At 44.0% G+C, this 19385-nt stretch overlaps 1 protein-coding gene and 1 pseudogene across 3 annotated transcripts in view; both read left to right on the top strand.

Annotated features, from left to right (window-relative positions):
• BABAM2 (BRISC and BRCA1 A complex member 2) overlaps positions 1-19385 on the top strand; it is a 502023-nt gene that overhangs the window by 417347 nt on the left and 65291 nt on the right. For all 3 annotated transcript variants that reach the window (XM_002709945.5, XM_051843055.2, XM_017340849.3), the window contains exon 10: positions 1283-1365. In XM_002709945.5, coding sequence (XP_002709991.1) covers positions 1283-1365 — 83 coding nt within the window. The remainder of the gene's footprint in view (positions 1-1282; positions 1366-19385) is intronic.
• LOC127490379 (U2 spliceosomal RNA) lies at positions 7934-8062 on the top strand (annotated as a pseudogene).

Raw genomic sequence — 19385 nt, 5'->3', positions numbered from 1 at the left:
CCCTTCTTGCTTAAGTGGGAGGTCATGGGGTCAGCACTGTGGAGTAGGGAGTAAAGCTGCCTCCTGCAGTGCTGGCATCCCATATGGGCGCCGGTTCAAGTCCTGGCTGCTCCACTTCCCATCCAGCTCTCTGCTATGGCCTGGGAAAGCAGTAGAAGATGGCCCAAGAACCTAGGATCCTGTAGCCACGTGGGAGGCCAGGATGAAGTTCCTGGATCCTGGCTTCAACCTGGCCCAGCCCTGGCCATTGTGGCTATTTGGGCCCTGGCCCAAGTGATTGGGCCCCTTCACCGCGTGGGAGACCCAGAGGAAGCTCTTGGCTCCTGGCTTCGAATCGGCCCAGCTCCATCCGTTTGTAGCCATCTAGAGAGTGAACCAGTGGATGGAAGACCTCTCTCTCTCTCTGCCTCTGCCCCTCTGTAACTCTGCCTTTCAAATAAATAAACAAATCTTTAAATAAAAAGGGGGGGGGGTCCTGAGTATCAGTGGTCTGACTGGCCTGATCCAGTCAGGAAGAGGGCATCGCCAAGAACATCAAGGCCTCCTTGTAAGGATGAGAGAGCAATCTACCTGCCCTTAGTGTGTGGTTAATGGCGCACTCAGCTCTTGAGGGACATGGCTGAGATGAGCCTCCCAGAATTCGGCCTGGTCCTGTCAGTGGCCAGGAGCTATTCGCTTTGACACATGACATACACATCTCCCATCTGTGCTCAGCATCCAGTCATCTAACCTTGCTACCTTATCTTCAGTCTGAAGGACTCAAAAACAAATGGATTCCACGTACTTTGGGAGAAAGATAATATATAATCCCAAATTTAGTAATATTGTCATTACTCATTACTGTTTAATGCTCAGTGAAAATAATACTTAGCAACCCCTGAAAAGATAATATGATGACATTTGACACTATTATGCTGGCCTGATTGCTGAACTTGTCCTTTTCTTCATAGCTAGTAGCTAACAAACATTTGCATTTTATGGTTTCTCTTATTTGTTTCATAACCCTGAAATGAAGGTTGAGAATCTTACTGCACTTGTTTGACAGATGAGGAAACTAGGATCCAAAGGTCATAACAGACCTTAAATGGCAAGGCCGTGACTTAAACCTGGGTGCTGTCAGTGCAAAGCCCACGCTTGCCTGTGATAGTACTCACTCATCGTAACTCCATCTGAGATTCAATAACCCTGACTTCATGAATATATTCTTTTCTTAGTTGTATACCTTTTATGCCTTATTTTTATGAGGGTTTTCTGTTTGTGTGTGTATGTTTTTGTTGCTTAGAGGTGTCGTGGAATATGATGCAGAAGGCTTTACAAAACTCACTCTGCTGCTGATGTGGAGAGATTTTTGTTTTCTTGTACACAGTGAGTATACTTTTTTTTCCAGCATACATTTAAAATGTTCTAAACCATATGCATGTGTGTATTTATGAAGAAGACATTTCTAGACCAGGTTCTCAACCACTGGGATGGCTTTGCTCCTCAGGCAACATTTGACAACTTCTGGAGACATCTTTTGTTGTCTTGGTGGGGAGGGGGTGCTTGCTACTGGCATCTAGTGGGTAGAGGTCAGCAATGCAGCTAAACCTCCTACAATGTACAGGGGAGCCCCTCACAACCAAAAATCCTAGAGTCCGAAATACCAGTATTACCAGCTGGAGAAACCCCACCCCAGACAGATTTCTTCTTCAAAGTTTTGCTATTGTGAAGTCTCAAAACTTTCAGAAGTATTCAAAACATACTTTCTTTGATCATTGAGTTATCACCCTATATTAAGTGAGAAGTATACAACTTTGATAGTATGTAATTTAAGGACTCTTCAAAAAGTCTATAGGAAATGCATATTATGAGAAAATTTTGCATAGATTTTACATTTTTTGGCATCAAAAGTCTCATATTCTTATTCCATGGACTTGTTGAAATAGTTCTTGCATAACTTAAAGGTGGGGCAATGCTTTAATGTATCCCTAACATCATGCCTCATTATTGTCCACATAGTAGACACACTTAAATGACTGTTGCATTATGATAGGCAATCAATAAACTTTTGTCCAGCTTTCTGTTGATTGATTGTTTCAAGTCACTTTTGTTCATTTCCTTGTTATATAATTATCAGTGACCCGTGGTGTCAGGTTCAAATGGCAAGTCAACCAAGACCTTAATTCTTTTTTAAAGATTTATTTATTTGAAAGACAGTTACAGAGAGAGAGAGATCTACTGTCCACTGGATCACTTCCCAAATGTCCGCAACAGCCTAGGCTGGTCCAGGCTGAAGCCAGGAGCCAGGAGGTTCATTCAGGTCTCCCAAGTGGGTGCAGTGGCCCAAGCACTCGACCACCTTCTGCTGCTTTCCCTGGTGCATTAGCAGGGAGCTGGATCAGAAGTAGAGTAGCCAGGATTCAAACTAATACTCATATGGGATGCTGGCTTCACAGGTGCACTGCACCACGATTCCAGCCCCAAGACCTTCATTCTTGAGTAGTTTAGTGTGCGCAATGTCTGCTCCTTCAGGTTTGAGTTAGGTTTTGCTCAGTGTATAAAACTTGCCCTAGACCTTAATAAAGAGAAAAACTTAGGCCACATTTGGCCAAGGCTTCAGCCAGTATAGAGACTTTGGGAGATTTATCTTTCTCAGCAGATTTACTTTCTGGGTTGTGATTTGCTTAGATTAATAAAATAGTTTTACTACCATTTTCTATGCTGGCATCCCATATCAGAGTGCCAGTTTGAATCCCAGCTGCTCTCTTTCCAATCCAGCTTCCTGCTAATGCACCTACGAGGCTATGAGAATAGCCCAAGTACTTGGGTCCCTGCCACCCCTATAGAAGAGACCATGATGGAGTTCGTGGCTCCTGGCTTTAGCCTGGCACAGACCCAGCTGTTGTGGTCATTTGGGGAGTGAACCAATATTTAGAAGATCTTTCTCTCCCTACTGCCCTCTGTTGCTCTACCTTTAAATTAAGTAGCATGAATAAAATGGTTTCATTTTTATTTTTGACTGACACATGATTGTACATATTCATGAGGAACAAGTGTGACAAGCACACACACAGGCATAATGTGTAATGATGAGATAAAATAGTTTTTAAGTCCATTTATTTTTTTTTACTCAACCTCACATCAACAGATAGTAAGGGAAGAAACCCAAAAGTGTCCATAGTGGTAGAAGGCAGGGAGCCTTTGTAAAACCTTATCCTGGCTCCATAGGGCGATAACTGAGAGTGGGCTGTGCCCTTCAGGTGTTGCCCAGACATCTCCACTTTGTTGGGCAGCACTGTGTGTTGACTCCTACTTGATAACTTGTCACACCTTAGGGCCTGCTTTTCAAATGCATCTGGAAAATACGAACGTATCAGTTTGTATTAATTACATGCACAAATAAACAGAGTTGGAGAGGTGAAGATTTCAATCTTGTGGGTGCCTCTCACTGCACCTTGTTCAAATCACTAGGACAAGCCACCCTCTGCTTTCGTCTCCTTGTATGTGCTCAAGGAACCTGAGTGTCAGGTCTCATGCAAGCAGTGGCATGTGGAGCTTGCCCACAACGTGGGGCCAGAGGAGGAGGAAGCCTCACAGTTAAGGCCTTCTGGCAGTCTCTGCTCTCTGTCTTCTCCAGCCTTACTGTTAGCTGAACACCGGTGCTTCCAACCACCACTTTCTTTCTATTTGACCTTGTGTTTTTTACCTTGATTTTGCATTCTTAGATCTTTTGTGAGACCTCACTTGTTATTTGCCATACTCACTTCACCTCATCAGCTTGGTCTCAGTGATTCTGTTTGTTTTGTATTTTTTAAAAAGTTTTATTTATTTGCAAGAGTGACAGAGAGAGAGAGAGAGAGAGATCTTCCATTCCATGATTTATTTTCCTGATGCCCACAAAGCCAAGAGGCAAGAACTCCATCCGAGTTGCCCAAGTGGTAGGACCCTGAGCCCTTGGGCCGTCATCTGCTGCCTCCCATGTGCATTAGCGTGGAGCTGGAACTTGATCCTAGGGACTATGATGTGGGCTCTCCCAAGCAGTGTCTTAACCCCTTGTGCCACAATACCCACCCCCCCAGTGGTTGTATTTCTCACCTGTTGTCCTAACCCCAGATCCTGGCTAAATCCATGGTTGATTTCGGGTCACTTGAAGCAGTTGTGTGGTGTGATCCTCCTAGCTTAGTTCAGCAAGAGGGGCCTGTATTCTGTTTCAAGTGAGAGTGATGACCTTTGGGTGCCTCCAGAGTGGCTATGGACAGCCCCATCACAACTGGCCAGTTGCAAATAGTAAATTAGATCAGTTCTTCAGCTAGTCCCTTCACCCCAGAGTGACATGACATCTCAGATCTCTTTCCTGTAACTGCCTTTGGTCTCCTAGCTGTGGTTATACTTTCAGTTGATGTTAGATCATGTCAGACATCGGAGGAAAAATATACATTCTTGACATTGTTCAACTCTAACCTATGCTTTCCACATGCAACTCCAAAATGACTATTCTGTAGATTACAAGTGTATTAGTCCATCTTTAGTTGCTATAACAAAATACCCAAGGCTGGGTACTTTATAAAGAAAAGAGATTTAATAGTTCACAATTTTGGATCTTGGAAGTTCAAGATCTGGCAACCCCATCTGTGTAGCCTCTGGTAAGGGCTCCTTTGGCCACTTAACATGAGAGAGAAACAGAAAGGGAACCAGCCACGTGCAGAAGGGGCAGAGTTTGTGGAGTGGCTTTGCTTTCTAACAGCCCATTCCTGAGAGAACTACACTAATCCCTAACCACCTTCAGTTGAGCCTCACCTCTTAGAGATTCCACTGCCTCGTAATACTGTGACGTTGGGACCACGTTCCAGCACATGAACCCTTGGAGAATGTATACCATCCAAACCCTGGCTGCTAGCAGAAGGATTGTTACTCACACTGATCAGATATGAAAACAGTTCTCCTCTCGGACCCTGCCGACTCCCTATTGGGGCACTCGGTGCTTTTAGCAATTGTTGCTGCTTTTGGAGGTCTGTTCTCTGTAGAGTGTTTTTCACCCTGTCCCATGTGTCCAGTGTTTCTTACAGCTCCTTTTCCACCCTACTACTTAGCTTCTCCAAGTCAGACATGCAAAATTAAGTTCCCCTGTCATATTTTAACTTAGCGTTGAGTTACTTTCTCAGGAAACGTAGGACCCCAGGCATTCTTTGGAGCTGCTGCAGGAGACCTTGGGATGTGTTGAATGAGCTCTTTCCAAAGCGCTCCCTCAAGCTGTCCTTTCTTTCTTCCCCCGACACCTTGTCTCTTAGTGTCACTGCCCACACTCTTGGCCCTGCTGGCAGATGAGGCTTTGGGTATGAATCAGGGGACTTTGATGCTGTTTCCCGCTCCATCACTAACTCACAGCCTGCCTTATATACATTATTTGCACCCTTTTTCTTCTTTCTTATCTAAAACGTAGGACTTGCTACATCCGAGGGAGGCTTGGTTAGGTAATGTGTTTTCCTCAGTCATGCAGTTAAGCCTCTCTGCCTTACCTTCCCTTGGAAGCATCTGCTTGCTTGGTTACAGTGCCCAAGGGACCATTTGTTCCCTGTTTTCCTTCCATGGTGATGAGGAGGTGAATATGTAGTGGCAAAGACATAACAAAGAACATTGCCAGGAATGACTGTAGGATCTTAAGAGGTAAAAAAGAACTTGGAGATAGAACCAGACTTCTGTGGCTGCTTTGCTGCTTTGAGGCCATCGAAGAATCAACAGGACACAAAACAGCATCTCTCCTGTGTCCTCCCTCTGTTCTCCTCAGGCCCGGGAAGACAGCTGTCCACAGGGCAGGTCTGGCAATCATTCTGAGCCTTTGGGATGCCAGAGGAATGAGGCATATGGCTCTGACTTGTGCAGAAGCCAGGGTGCCTTAGTGGAAACATTGTACAGATGCTGGGACCTCTTGGGAAACCCTGCAGTGCCCCAGCATTCCCATAGCTCCAGGGTGATTGTGGCCCTGTGGAGCCACCTGTGGAGCTTCCTTATCCACCACTCCTTCCTCCCTCCTTCATCCATTATCAGTGTGTCTCAGGGTTCGGCCTTGCAGCAGGAGCAGAAAGATGCTCCCATCCAGAAACTGTCTTCAGGAAGGTTCCCTGGCCATCATCTAAGAATCATTCATCGTGGTTGACTAGGAGGTTTCACATTTTCCAACTTGTTCTTTCCTCTGGAGGTAGATGTGGTCTTTAAGCCAGTCTTTTCAGAAGCTGGGTGGGCGGAGGACTACACAGCAAGGTGAGATAGCACAGACCAGAAGCAGGCACTGGGGCCTCTGCTGTGTTTCCTGGGCCCTGGTCAGCTGCACTGTAGGCAGACACAAGAGGAGGCAGCTGCCTGAGGTAGTAGGGTTGCTGCTTGGAAGGGGAGAATGTTATCGGTGACTTCCGCGGCAGTACAGAGCATGTGTAACTGCATTTTTAAACTGTTGTTAGAAAAACAAAACAGAAAGGGAGGACTCTGCAGTAGAGCCAGTGTGCTACTTGACCCTTTAGAGATGGCATTTGTCAGCCTGTGGTCTAGGTGATGAGAAAGAGATCAGATGCAGGTAGAGTATAATGCTGTGCAGATTTAAAAGCAAATATTTTGTGACTTGCCTACTATGTGCACTATAAGGCACAAAATGATATATGAAGGAAAGACACTCTCATATGTTATATATGAAGGGGGGCAGATAATAAGTCAGCAAACAAATACATAATGCTGACAGTACCCTGTTGGGCCAAAGCCGAGGGCTGTGAGACTAAGAGGGGGCTGTTGTTAGGGTGGTTATGGAAGATGAGTGCGCTCCTAGGAGGTGACATTTCAGCTGAGACTTAACAACACCATCAGCGAGCAGGGAAGGGTGTTTTAGGGGAAGGAGCTTACGCAAAAGCCCTAAGGCAACAGAGAGCTTGGCCTGAGTGGTTGTGATAAGGGCACAGTGAGCAAGAAGAGGCCTTTGTTGATGTTTTTTCCTTTTTTTCAAGCCATATTTTTTAAAAAATTTATTTTAGTGATTTGTTCTAGAGATTGCAATGTGCCTCTTTAACTTAACACACTCTACTTTGGGTTAATGGTGACTTCATTCTGGTAAAACATAACAACTTCATAAAATATAACAATGTGGCTCCTTTTCCACCCCCTTGTTTGTGCTATTAGTTATCAAATATGTGCTGTTGATATATGTTACAATGTAACCACAACAATGCAGCACTTTCTGAAGGAGGAAAGAGAAAATCCTTGTCTGTTTTGTTCTGTCTACTATTCCTAGCACATCTCTACGCAGTGGGAGTAGGGGGGTTTATGTGGTCTGGTGAATGATGAATTCTTATTCTGATGCTTTTATTTATTTTAAATGATTCATGTCCATGCAAGTTTCTGAATATTTTTTCTGTATTGATCTTAAGCTTATACTAAGTACATAAAACAGTTATTTTTTCAGAGTTAAATTTCTGACAACTTTTTTTTTTAAGCCAGAGGAATTGATAACTTTAATTCTACTAGTCACCTAAATAATTCTTTCCTTATAGGCCTGAATTAAGGCTACAAAATTAGAACTCAGGACAGCTTGTGAAAATCAAAGGCTGCTACACTTGCCCCTTCCAAGCTCTGATTGTTTCAGTCTGCAGGATTCCTAGTGCAGCCCAGAAAAGTATTTGCATTGGTGTCCCACCATCGTCTCGCCACTGAGAGGTGAAACTATCTGCAGCTGCCTAGTTCCTGAGCAGTGTGGTGGAGACTTTCATCTCCTGGCCACAGAAACAAGCTTTTGTTGTAGAATATTTAGCAAGTAGCAGACAAGATGGCTACTAGGCAGTTCAGTAAAACCAGATCTGCGATGTTTCTCAAAGCTTGCGTGCTTTGAGTATAAATCACATTTTTATATAAATGAATATTTTTGACAAGCAAATCAGAATTGATAAAGTGGTAAGAATTAGAAAGAATTTGTTTCATCGCTTCTCGGCCTTTTGGCTAAGATCAAGTGTAGAAAGAATTAGTTTCAAATGAAATCAATAAAAAGTGTAATATGATTTACAATTAGCATGTTTGCCTCCTATTAGACCTATATAAAGGTTCTGTTTAATTTTATCACTTCTAACTTTAATGATTATGAGCAAAAAATGTAACCAATCAATTATGTATATTATTTAAAATGGGAAAAGATAAAAGAATCCTTCTGAATGTCTGTTTTGCTTTAATTATGAGAACTGCTGGGTCCTTTTGATACTGGAAACATGTTGGTTAATTTGTATCCTGAGACTTCCCATGGGTGACGCCGGCAGCAGTGGTCCCCTAGCAACCACCATCCCTGTCTTGACTCAGATTGAAACTCTTGTTTCAACTCTGAGAGTTGACTTTCAAAAAGTCTGTTTTGTAATTTCTGACACTAGTTTAAGAATTGGTTTCATAAGCCTTCATTGGAAATATTCTCTTCATTGTAGTACCTGTGGTTTACATGACATCTTTTTAATGCTCTTAAAGGACTTCTCATGAGGAAAGAGGTTGTGAATCAGATGCACAGTCAATCACACAATGTTTTCTTCCTGTACCCTCTTATATATGTTGTATGTTTCCTTTAAATTGTGATTATTGGATTAAAGTAATTGCCAAAGTGAGTTTCATATGAACAAATGGTAACCACTGAAGGCATCTTTCTTAAGGAAACAAAGCAACTGTTGACCAAGAGTAACTCTTGTGTTGATCTAGTTCACTATAACCTTCTTTTAAGAAATGATATGGAAGTGTCTTGACGTTGATGAATCATGGGTTATTATTTTCCTTTAGAACATGAGCTGTTGAAGATGGTAAACTTCCCAGGTATTCAATATACACCATGTACCAAACACTGTTTGCAGTACTTGGCATATATCATGGTATTTAATGCTCACAACATTCTTTCAGAGGATAGTGACAAGTGTCATTCCACTCTACACATCATAAAATTGTGACACACAGCAAGCAACTAAGTCCAGATCCCATATGCTAAACTGTGTTACTATACTGCTTCAGATCATTGCATAGCAGCATCCCCAAGTGTGAAATGAATTTAGAGACCCTTCAGAACTTCACAGGGGACCTGTCAGCTCCAAGAACAAGAGCAGAGGGCTGATGTCCCACCATGCACAGATCAGAGAGATTGGAGACTAGCTCTTCTCTCAGGGACCTGAGTGGATGTCTCACCACAGGCATCATTGCTATCTGATGGCAGCGAGGTAGGACGCTGGAGTGGTTCCTCAGTGGTGGTGACAGGTTGTCCAGCTGCAGCTCCCTGCCTAGTAACTCCATGTGTAGAATCACTCTGTGCCATTGAAAAAGCAAAACTAAATGGCTTAATTAAAAAATGAACCAGCTACTGGTTACCAAAAACCTGATTTAACCTGTTTAAACGTAATGAATGCATGTGGTCAATGATAATAGTTTATCATACAAAGCCCATGCAGACCTTACAAGGTCAAATAGCTCTGGGAGCCAGAGAAGTGATTTTGACTTGGAAATGGACCAGATGCTAAACCAAGAGGGAGAGGAAGGAACTATAGCGAACTGCATGCTCCTTTACATGATCTCATTTCTTTTTTCTTACCTAAATACAATTCAGACATTTCTGGGGATTAGATCTGTCCTGAGGGCCTATGAGATAAAAAACAAACAAACAAATACAAAAGTAAAGAAACAAATATATCAACCTCATATGCCTGTTAACCCACACTGCAGTTTTGTGTGCCTGTTTCTTTGATCCCTCTGTTCTTTAAATTTATTCTGTTTAATTTTCCAGGATATTTTGGAGCAAAGTGAAGTATGTCATTTTACCTATACTTTAGGTGTATCTCTGATAAAGATTTTTTTAGAAATCTATCTCCATAACATTATTATAGCTGATTCTTTTATATCATCTAATATGCTAAACCCTCAGATTTTCTTGTTTATCTCAGACACGTTTTGGGGGTTGTTTTTGTTTTTTGCAGTTTGTTAAAATTAGGGTCCAAACAAGTCAGGATCTAAACTTTGAAAGCCTTGTTTTAGAAGAGATGGGGTCCCAAATAATGGACATTGCTTCCCATTTTTCTTCCCTTAGTCTAATTAAGAAAATACGTTTAGTGGCGGGCACTGTGGTGTAGCAGGTTAAGCTGCCACTTTAGACTCTCATGTCCCATATAGAAGTGCCCTGCTTTGAGTCCCAGCTACTCCGCTTCCAATGCAGCTTCCAGCAAATGTGCACGGGAGGTAGCAGATGATGGCTCAGGTACTTGAGACCCTGCCTCCCAGTGGAGACCCGGTAGAGTTCCTGGCTCTGGCTTCAGCCCTGCCCCAGCCCCACTCTTGCAGACATTTCAGAAGTGAAGCTGTTCTCTCTGGTGCGCTCCCTTCTCCTCCTCCACCGCCTCCTCCTCCTCCTTCCTCTCTGCCTCTCTGCCTTTCAAAAAAATCTTTTCTAAAAAATACGTCTAGCTAATAAACTGTTAAAAACAGGATTTCATTCATGGGCCTACATAAGGCAGCCTCTTACATTTGCATGCCACCTTACAGTTTCGAAGTGCTTTTAATTATTTCACTTAGACTATGAGCTTTGATGTCAGCTTTTAATATGGTTTTTAGCACTAGAATGGATAGAGCTCACCTAGCTGTAATGAGTTATAACATTTTTTGTGCCGTGGACCCCTTTGGTGAATCATATCTATCCATACGTTAGAATGCTGTTTTTACATGCCTGAAATAAATCGTGTGACAAAAGAAAACAATTATATGAAAAGTCTGTTATCAAATCTTTAAAGTCATGATATGGATATAAGAACTTCCTTATTAACAAATTAAGTAATAATATGCAGTGTCAAATCCAATAACCACTGTAATTTCAAAATAGTGATGAGTATAAATAATATTTTGCGATATGCACAATAATGTGACATAAAAATATCTGTGATTTCTATAGGTAACAAAATCCAAGTACTGCTAATACTACTGCAGATTATTGTAAATAATCCTAATCGGAGGAAATGCTAAATTTCAGTTAGAAGTTAGTACAAATAAAGATCACCTTCTTCCTGTCCAGCTTCCCAGCTATCCTGATCCAGGGACCTCAGATTGCTTAGGGAGAAGGCTGAGTTCCTGCCTGAGTTCATGCATGCTCGTGCTAAGCAAGAACAGGGCTAGAAACTAGGTTTCTTATAGTGCAGTGAAGTAGTTTTCCTGTGTTTGAGTGGCTCAGTTCCAAGATACCAAGAAAGGTAAACAGTTTTACAATAGCACGTGTTCAGTATTGCGCTGTGGACATCTCAGTGCTAGCCTGAAGAAGCGTATGTTCAGCCGAAGCAAAATACTAGAAAATAGTGCTCAGATTTAATGAATCTTCCATTTACAAGTATTACGCATGCTGTTGCCCAGTTTCACCTTTTGTGAATCCATGGGGCACACACATTTTTTCTCATCTTTTAGAGGTAAAATTTACATATAGTAAAAGTCACCCATTTTAAGTAAGGATTTTAATGAATTTTGGTAACCACATGTAGTCATAAATCCAGCAGCACAATTATGCCACAGAACACTTCCTTCACCTGGAGAAATTTCCTCACATGCCATGCACCTGGTCCCAACCTGGACTTCCAGTCCCACATAACCACTCACCACTTTCTGTTACTCTAGTTTATTCTGTTTCCAGTTTCTAAAAATGGAATCCTACAGTAGGTAGTCTTTCATATCTGACTTCTTAGCATAGTGTTTTTTGAGATCTGTTTATGTTGTTGTGTATGTTGATGTTCGATTCTTGTTTATTGTTGAGTAGTAGTCCTTGTTCCCGTTTCATTGTTTATTCATTTGCCAGATGGTGGGCGGGCATATTAGTTGTTTTCAGTTTGCAACCATTAAGAACAGTGCTCCTTAAACAAGTCTTTGTGTGGACATATGTGTTTACTTCTCCTGGGAGAAGCCCTGGAGTGGGAATGCTGGGTGGTCATATGGTGAATGTATGTGTAACTGAGTGAAACACTGCCATGTGGTTTCTCACAGGCCTGTAAATTAACATTCTCACTACTAATACGTGAGAATTTCAGTTCTTCCACATCGTCTCCAATTCCTGGTAGTGTCAGTCTTTTTAAATAATAGCCATTTTAGGGGGTCTTTTAAAAGTTCATGGGAAATGCATATTATGAAAGAAAATGTGTATGGATTCCAAAAATTTTGCACCACCATAAGCTTAGCTTTTAATTCCATTTTCCCATAACCTTTTGGAATCCTCTTGTAGAGTAGTATTCATTTTGGTTTTAATTTACAGTTCCCTAATGTGCAGTGACATTGAACATCTTTTCAAGTGTTTGCCATCCAAGTAAGGTAATTTGTCAAGTGTCTGTTTTGGAGGTGTAAGTTCTTTACACGTTGGGACGCAAGCCGTTTGTCAGTTATATGTTCTGCAGGTATTTGCAGGGTCTTCTCATTTTCTTTGCTGTGTCTTCCCCAAAGGGAAAAGCTTTCATTTTTATGCAGTCCATTTTATCAGTTCTTAGTTTTATGGGCCATGCCTTTTGTGTCCTTCTTAAAAAACTCTTACCTTTCCAGTTCATAAATAATTTCTTTTTTTAAAAAAAAGATTTTATTTATTTGAGAGGCAGAGTTACAGACAGTGAGAGGGAGAGACAGAGAGAAAGGTTTTCTTTCCTTTGGTTCACTCCCCAGATGGCCGCAATGGCCAGAGCTGCACTGATCCAAAGCCAGGAGCCAGGAGCTTCTTCCGGGTCTCCCATGTGGGTGCAGGGGCCCAAGTACTTGGACCATCTTCTACTGCTTTCCCAGGCCACAGCGGGGAGCTGGATTGGAAGAGGAGCAGCCGGACTAGAACCGTTGCTCATATGGGATGCTGGTGCCGCAGCTGGAGGATTAACCTACTGCGCCATGGCGTTGGGCCCTCAAAAATAATTTCTAAGTTGTTTTTTTATTTTTTTTATTTTTTTTAATTTTTTTTTAACAGGCAGAGTGGACAGTAAGAGAGAGAGACAGAGAGAAAGGTCTTCCTTTGCCGTTGGTTCACCCTCCAATGGCCGCCGCGGCCGGCGCGCTGCAGCCGGCGCACCGCGCTGATCCAATGGCAGGAGCCAGGTGCTTTTCCCGGTCTCCCATGGGGTGCAGGGCCCAAGCACCTGGGCCATCCTCCACTGCACTCCTGGGCCACAGCAGAGAGCTGGCCTGGAAGAGGGGCAACCGGACAGAATCCGGCGCCCCAACCGGTACTAGAACCCGGTGTGCTGGCGGCGCTGCTAGGCGGAGGATTAGCCTAGTGAGCCGCGGCACTGGCTCTAAGTTGTTTTTTTAAGAAAGTTTATAGTCTGAGCTCTTTTTAAAAAAGATTTATTTATTTATTTATAAGAGTTACACAGAGAGAGAAGGAGGGGCAGAGAAAGGCGGGGCGGGGGAGAGTCTTCCATCCATTGGATTACTCTCCTATGTGGCCGCAACTGCATGAGCTGTGCTGATCCAAAGCCAGGAGCCAGGAGCTTCTTCCAGGTCTCCCACATGCGTGCAGGGGCCCAAGGACCCAGGCCATCTTCCACTGCTTTCCCAGGCTATAGCAGAGAGCTGTTTTGGAAGTGGAGCAGCTGGGACTTGAACCGACGCCCATATGGGATGCCAGCATTGCAGGTGGTGGCTTTACCTGCTTCCCCACAATACCGGTCCCTAGTCTGAGCTCTTAAATGTTGGACTGAATTCCATTTCAAGTTCATTTTTGTATATTACAAGGTACGGGATGTGATTGTTCCCCTCCACCCCTGTACTAACATCCGGCTGACCCAGCACCATTTGCTGAAAAAACTATCCTTTCCTCCTGTGAAATTACCTTGAGTCCTTTAGCAGTGATCACTTGGCCATATAAGTGTGGTCTGTTTCTGTACTCTTTATTTTGTTCCATTGATCTATGTGTCTGTTCTTTCACTTTAAAGTCTTAAAATCAGACAGTATAACTTTTTAAACTGTATTTCTGGCCGGCGCCGCGACTCACTAGGCTAATCCTCCGCCTAGCGGCGCCGGCACACCGGGTTCTAGTCCTGGTCGGGGTGCCGGATTCTGTCCCGGTTGCCCCTCTTCCAGGCCAGCTCTCTGCTGTGGCCCGGGAAGGCAGTGGAGGATGGCCCAAGTGCTTGGGCCCTGCACCCCATGGGAGACCAGGAGAAGCACCTGGCTCCTGCCATCGGATCAGCGCGGTGCGCCGGCTGCAGCGCGCCAGCCGTGGCGGCCATTGGATGGTGAACCAACAGCAAAAGGAAGACCTTTCTCTCTGTCTCTCTCTCTCTCTCTCTCTCTCACTGTCCACTCTGCCTGTCAAATAAATAAATAAATAAATAAATAAACTGTATTTCTATTTCCAAAGTTATTTAAGCTGTTTGAGTTTTTAGCATGTCCATTTAAATTTCAGAATCAGCTTGTCAGTTTCTTCACAAAAATCATGATTGAGATTTCATTAAATCCATTCCTCAATTAGGGGAGAATTTCCATCTTGGAAATATTGAGTTTTCCAGTTCATGAACATGGTGTATGTTTCCATTTATTTTTTTATCTTTAATTTCTCATGTCAATGTTTTCAGTATACAGGTCTTATATGTCTTTTGTTAAATTATTTATTTATTTATTTTTTTGACAGGCAGAGTGGACAGTGAAACAGACAGAGAGAAAGGTCTTCCTTTGCCGTTGGTTCACCCTCCAATGGCCGCCACGGCTGGCACGCTGCAGCCGGCGCACCGCGCTGATCCGAAGGCAGGAGCCAGGTGCTTCTCCTGGTCTCCCATGGGGTGCAGGGCCCAAGCACTTGGGCCATCCTCCACTGCCTTCCCGGGCCACAGCAGAGAGCTGGACTGGAAGAGGGGCTACCGGGACAGAATCTGGCGCCCCAACTGGGACTAGAACCCGGTGTGCCGGCGCCGCAAGGCGGAGGATTAGCCTAGTGAGCCGCAGCGCCGGCCTGTTAAATTAATTCTAACATATATATATATTTAAAGATTTATTTATTTGAAAGTCATAGTTACACAGAGAGAGGAGAGGCAGAGAGAGGGCGAAAGAGAGGGAGAGAGAGGGAGAGAGAGGGAGAGAGAGTGAGAGAGAGGGAGAGAGAGAGAGAGAGAGAGAGAGAGGTCTTCCATCTGATGGTTCACTCCCCAATTGGCTACAACAGCCGGAGCTGCACCGATCTGAAGCCAGGAGCCAGTAACTTCCTCCTGATCTCCCACATGGGTGCAGGGGCCCAAGGACTTGGGCCATCTTCTGTTTTCCCAGGCCATAGCAGAGAGCTGGATTGGAAGTGGAGCAGCAGGGTCTCGAACCAGTGACATATGGGATGCCAGCGCTTCAGGCCAGGGTGTTAAACTGCTGTGCCACAGTGCCGGCCCCTCCAATGTATATTTTAAAGTTAAGATGAATGGAGGGTGTTTTTTTAAATTTCATTTTCTAATTGCTCATAGTTAATATCTAGAAATATAATTGATTTTTGATTGACTATTATTAGATTCATTAGGATTTCTGTGTCCATGATCATGTCATCTGCAAATACAGCTTTACTTCTTCCCTGCCTCCTTTCCATCTGCCTTCCCATGGCCTCTCGCCTGACCTGTGCTGTAGTTTATTCATTTGTGTGTTGATTGAGTCCTTCTTTCACCACGTATTGAGCCACCTGCTCTGGCTCAGGCTGTCATTACTCAGAGGATGCCAGGATGAATGTGATACCTGCTCTGAAATGTCTCAGTCTAGTGGGGAAGATAAACATACAAAAATAGTAACAAAACATTATTTAAAGAACAATGCTAAGTGTACACCATATGGGAGCACAGAGAAGGGACACCTAACCTAGCAGGGCAGGAAGGCTGTTAACAGCATTTCAGGCAGAGGGGCTGCCATAAAGAAAGGCACTGTGGGAAGAGATAGTAGAGTGTATGTGAGGAACTGTTGTACGTGGCTAAGAGTTTCTTGAATGCTTAGTGGGTCTCAGGGAGGGGTGAGAGATTGAGCTAATGTGGTGTTCAGAGGCCAGAACATGGACAGCGCTTCATATACTACTGACAAGTTGACTTTATGCTAAGGGTAGCAGGGAGTTACTGAAGAATGCTCATTGGAGAAGTTACCTGTTCTTGCTTTTGAAGAATAGACTATCCTGGCATGATGTGGAAGATGCTTTACAGTATGGACCAGGAGACCTAAAAAGACAGTCTGGGCTAAGATGATTGATCCAAAGTAAAACAGTTATAGGAAGAATAGTGGGGAGGGGGTGGGGGATGATTTGAGAAATATTTTGGAAGTAAAATTAGCAAAACATGTGATCCAAAGTGGAAAGTGAGGGACTAAGACGAATTCAGATGGTTCCCAGGTTTCTTCCTTAGGCATCTGGGTAGCTCATGATGCCATGAGCTGAAGCAGGGATGCCAGGAGGAGCCAGTTTGGAGATGTTGAGCCCAGTTTAGTGTCTGTTGAGTTTCAGCAGCTTGTGAGCATCTAGGTGAAGGAAGAATGAGTAATGGTCACGTGGAACAAATGTGTTGTGAGGCCCTCACTAGTGTAACCTGGAGCCCATTCCGACCTAGAAATCCCTGGTCCTCCTGCTAATCTGAACTCTTTGGCCTGACCAGACCCTCTGTGCAGTCATACTATACATGGACAGGATCTGGTTTGGAACTCGAAATGCTGTTGGAACACTTTTCCTCCAGAAAGGTCATCCGAATTCTTGAGATGGCCACACATAAGAAAGAGACTTTCGGGAGTGACTTCTGGGCTAAAAATGACCTTTGGCTAAACTTAAACCCCTGCTTTCTGGTGAGTGAAGAGTGGCAGACGTCTCACAAAAGGACAGATGCTGCGTGGCTCCACTTACGTGAGGTAACTTACTAGAAAGTAGAACAGCGGTTGCCAAGAATTGAGGAGAGGAGGAATGGGAAGCCATGTTTAATGGGTCTGGAGTTTTGGTTTGGAGTGATGAAAACGTTTTGGAGGTGGATGATGGTGATGGTTGCACAACAGTGGGAATGCACTTAATGCCACCTAATTGTACATTTAAAAATATTTAAAATGATAAAAAATTATTATTTTATCACAGTTTTAAAATAAAAAAATAAATAAAAACCTACCTCACTGGTAGGTATGTACCCTTTCTTCAGTCCCCGTCAACCTGGTATTTTTTTTTCCATCAAATCTATTCCCAGAGGCTGCTGAGGTGGTAAGAAGTGACTTCTAGTTGATAATAGTGTTATTGTTCTGTATAGAGAATGTCATTTGTTGAGTGCTCACTGTAGGCAAAGTACTTCGCTATAAGTACCTTACATTCATAATTGGACATCTCCCAACAGCCTGTGAGGCTGGGGTCCTTACTATGTCTATGTCACAGAGGAGGAAACTAAAGCAACTAGAGATGAAGTACTTGGCACAAGCTGCTGAACTCACAGCACACAGCTATGAACAGACCTTCAGGTGCTTAACTGTTCTCTAAAGCTTGCTGGTGAGTGTGTTCCCACATACAGCTGGCTCAAGGGGCAGCCACAGATAGTCCTGGGGGGAACTGGAGCCCCCAGCCAGTGACCTCTGCCAACCGCCCGTTTTCCCCAGCATCCCATACAATAGTGCTACCTTCTAGGTACGTCCCATGATTTGAAAGACATTGGCGGGCACAGCACAGCCGCCCTGCCTCTTCCGTGAAAGTGAGAGGACCCTAGACGTGTCTATGATTGGAAGAATCCTGGCCTCCGTGTGAGGGTGGGTAGCAGGACCTATTTTCTAGTTCCTTTCTGCAGATGGGTGCTACCCCGAGTTTCCTCTGATACTGCCAGCTACGAAGCTGTCTCTTTGTACTGTGAGTCTTTTGAACTCTCCCTAGTGTTGAAAAGGCGGATTAAGGATTCACTGTCTCCAGGGAAACCATAATACCTGCCAGTGATCAGCACATTTTGCATACAGGTGAGCTCAGTGAAGATCATTGCAAAAGGAATCCTATCAGTGTGGTTGAGGCCGGAGAATTATCAATTACATCACAGTTTAAATGCCAATAGCCCAGCACTCTGACCTATCCCATTGCCTCTGCTCAGCCTTATTTCCCAAGAAAGATACAAGTTTCCATGCATTTTTCCAGTTAGTCTCAGGGTAGTCATGGAGTCTTTTTGAGATTTGTAGGTCTTAACCCTTGTAGAGACGGGGTGTACTTCTCATGCGCTCGCAGGCGAGATCTGAGTTTAACTCCATGAACACTGAAGCATACTTTTTGGGCCAGGTACCAGACTGACTACAAAAGACATAGAGCTGGATGAACAGGACTTTTCTAGATGCACTCACAGTCAGACTCCCTGAGGCTTTTTTTTTTTTTTTTAATTCTATGACTAGGCTAATAATTCTCATTTTTTATTTGGCTGTATGCTTGGAAACTTCATATGTATTGTACACTGTCTCGATGTCCAAAGGATTAAAAGAATTTGCAAAGCTTATCCCTAAGCTCTTGTTTAACTGAGATCTCAGGAGTGAATTGTGGTCTCAACAGAAGCATCTCCAAATGGTACAGCCTGTGTTTTATGTTGGAAGAGCAGAGTAGGCCAAATCCTTCATCTGAATGTTCCACCGCAACGAGTCAATGAGGTGGAGCCCGTGTGGCTGGCATGCTGCGTGAGCACTGTGTTCACGAAAGGGGGCAGACACTCTCAGTTGGCCTCTAACCAGAGGGACAGAATACTTCAAGAGCCACGTCCTTCTGGGGGTGAGCAGCCCAAACGTGCACGCCTCAGAGGGTGAACACACTGATGCCGCCGACGGTTTACTCCAGGGCCAGCCGCTGTTCCCATGATTCCAGAGGCTGAGAGCCACAGTCGAAGAACTGCTTCTTGAGCTCAGCTTTTCAAGTCTGGTTCTTTTGGCAACCAGAAAGTGCTTTGAAACACTCAGATTTAACCTCAGGTCCCTAAGAAACAGAGGTCATTGTGTTTGGGCCACACATGAGCCTAACAGCTCTTACAAGCCACCCCCCATCTCTGGCTAACACAGTGAAGGTTTGTGTCTCGCCCTGTCAGGCCGGGGTGGGAGGAGGGCCCCCTGCTTCCCTAGGCATCCTGGGACCTGGCGGCTTCTGACCCTTAACCCCCCATTCCCTGTGACCTCAGCAGTCTGCCTGCACCCTCTGCCTCAGGCCCCCGTGCCAGGCGTGGGAGGAGTCAGGTCTAAAGGTGGCATTTCTCCCTCCAGAAGGCTGGGAAAATTGCTTGACTATGCCCCAGAGGAAAAGGAAAAAAACGTTGATTAGCAGATGAGTATCATGGTTGCATTGTTAGTTGTGGCAGAATCTAGAAGAAACCCAACTGTTTCCTGCCAGGGGAATGGATAAATAAATAGTGCTAAATTCACACCTTTGTACAACTGTGAAAATGAGAAACTATATCTGCACATGATAAAGATGAAATCTTAGAAAC

This window comes from Oryctolagus cuniculus, chromosome 2 (assembly GCF_964237555.1).
Source record: "Oryctolagus cuniculus chromosome 2, mOryCun1.1, whole genome shotgun sequence".
Lineage (NCBI taxonomy): Eukaryota > Metazoa > Chordata > Mammalia > Lagomorpha > Leporidae > Oryctolagus > Oryctolagus cuniculus.
This window is presented reverse-complemented; position numbering and strand designations above follow the sequence as displayed.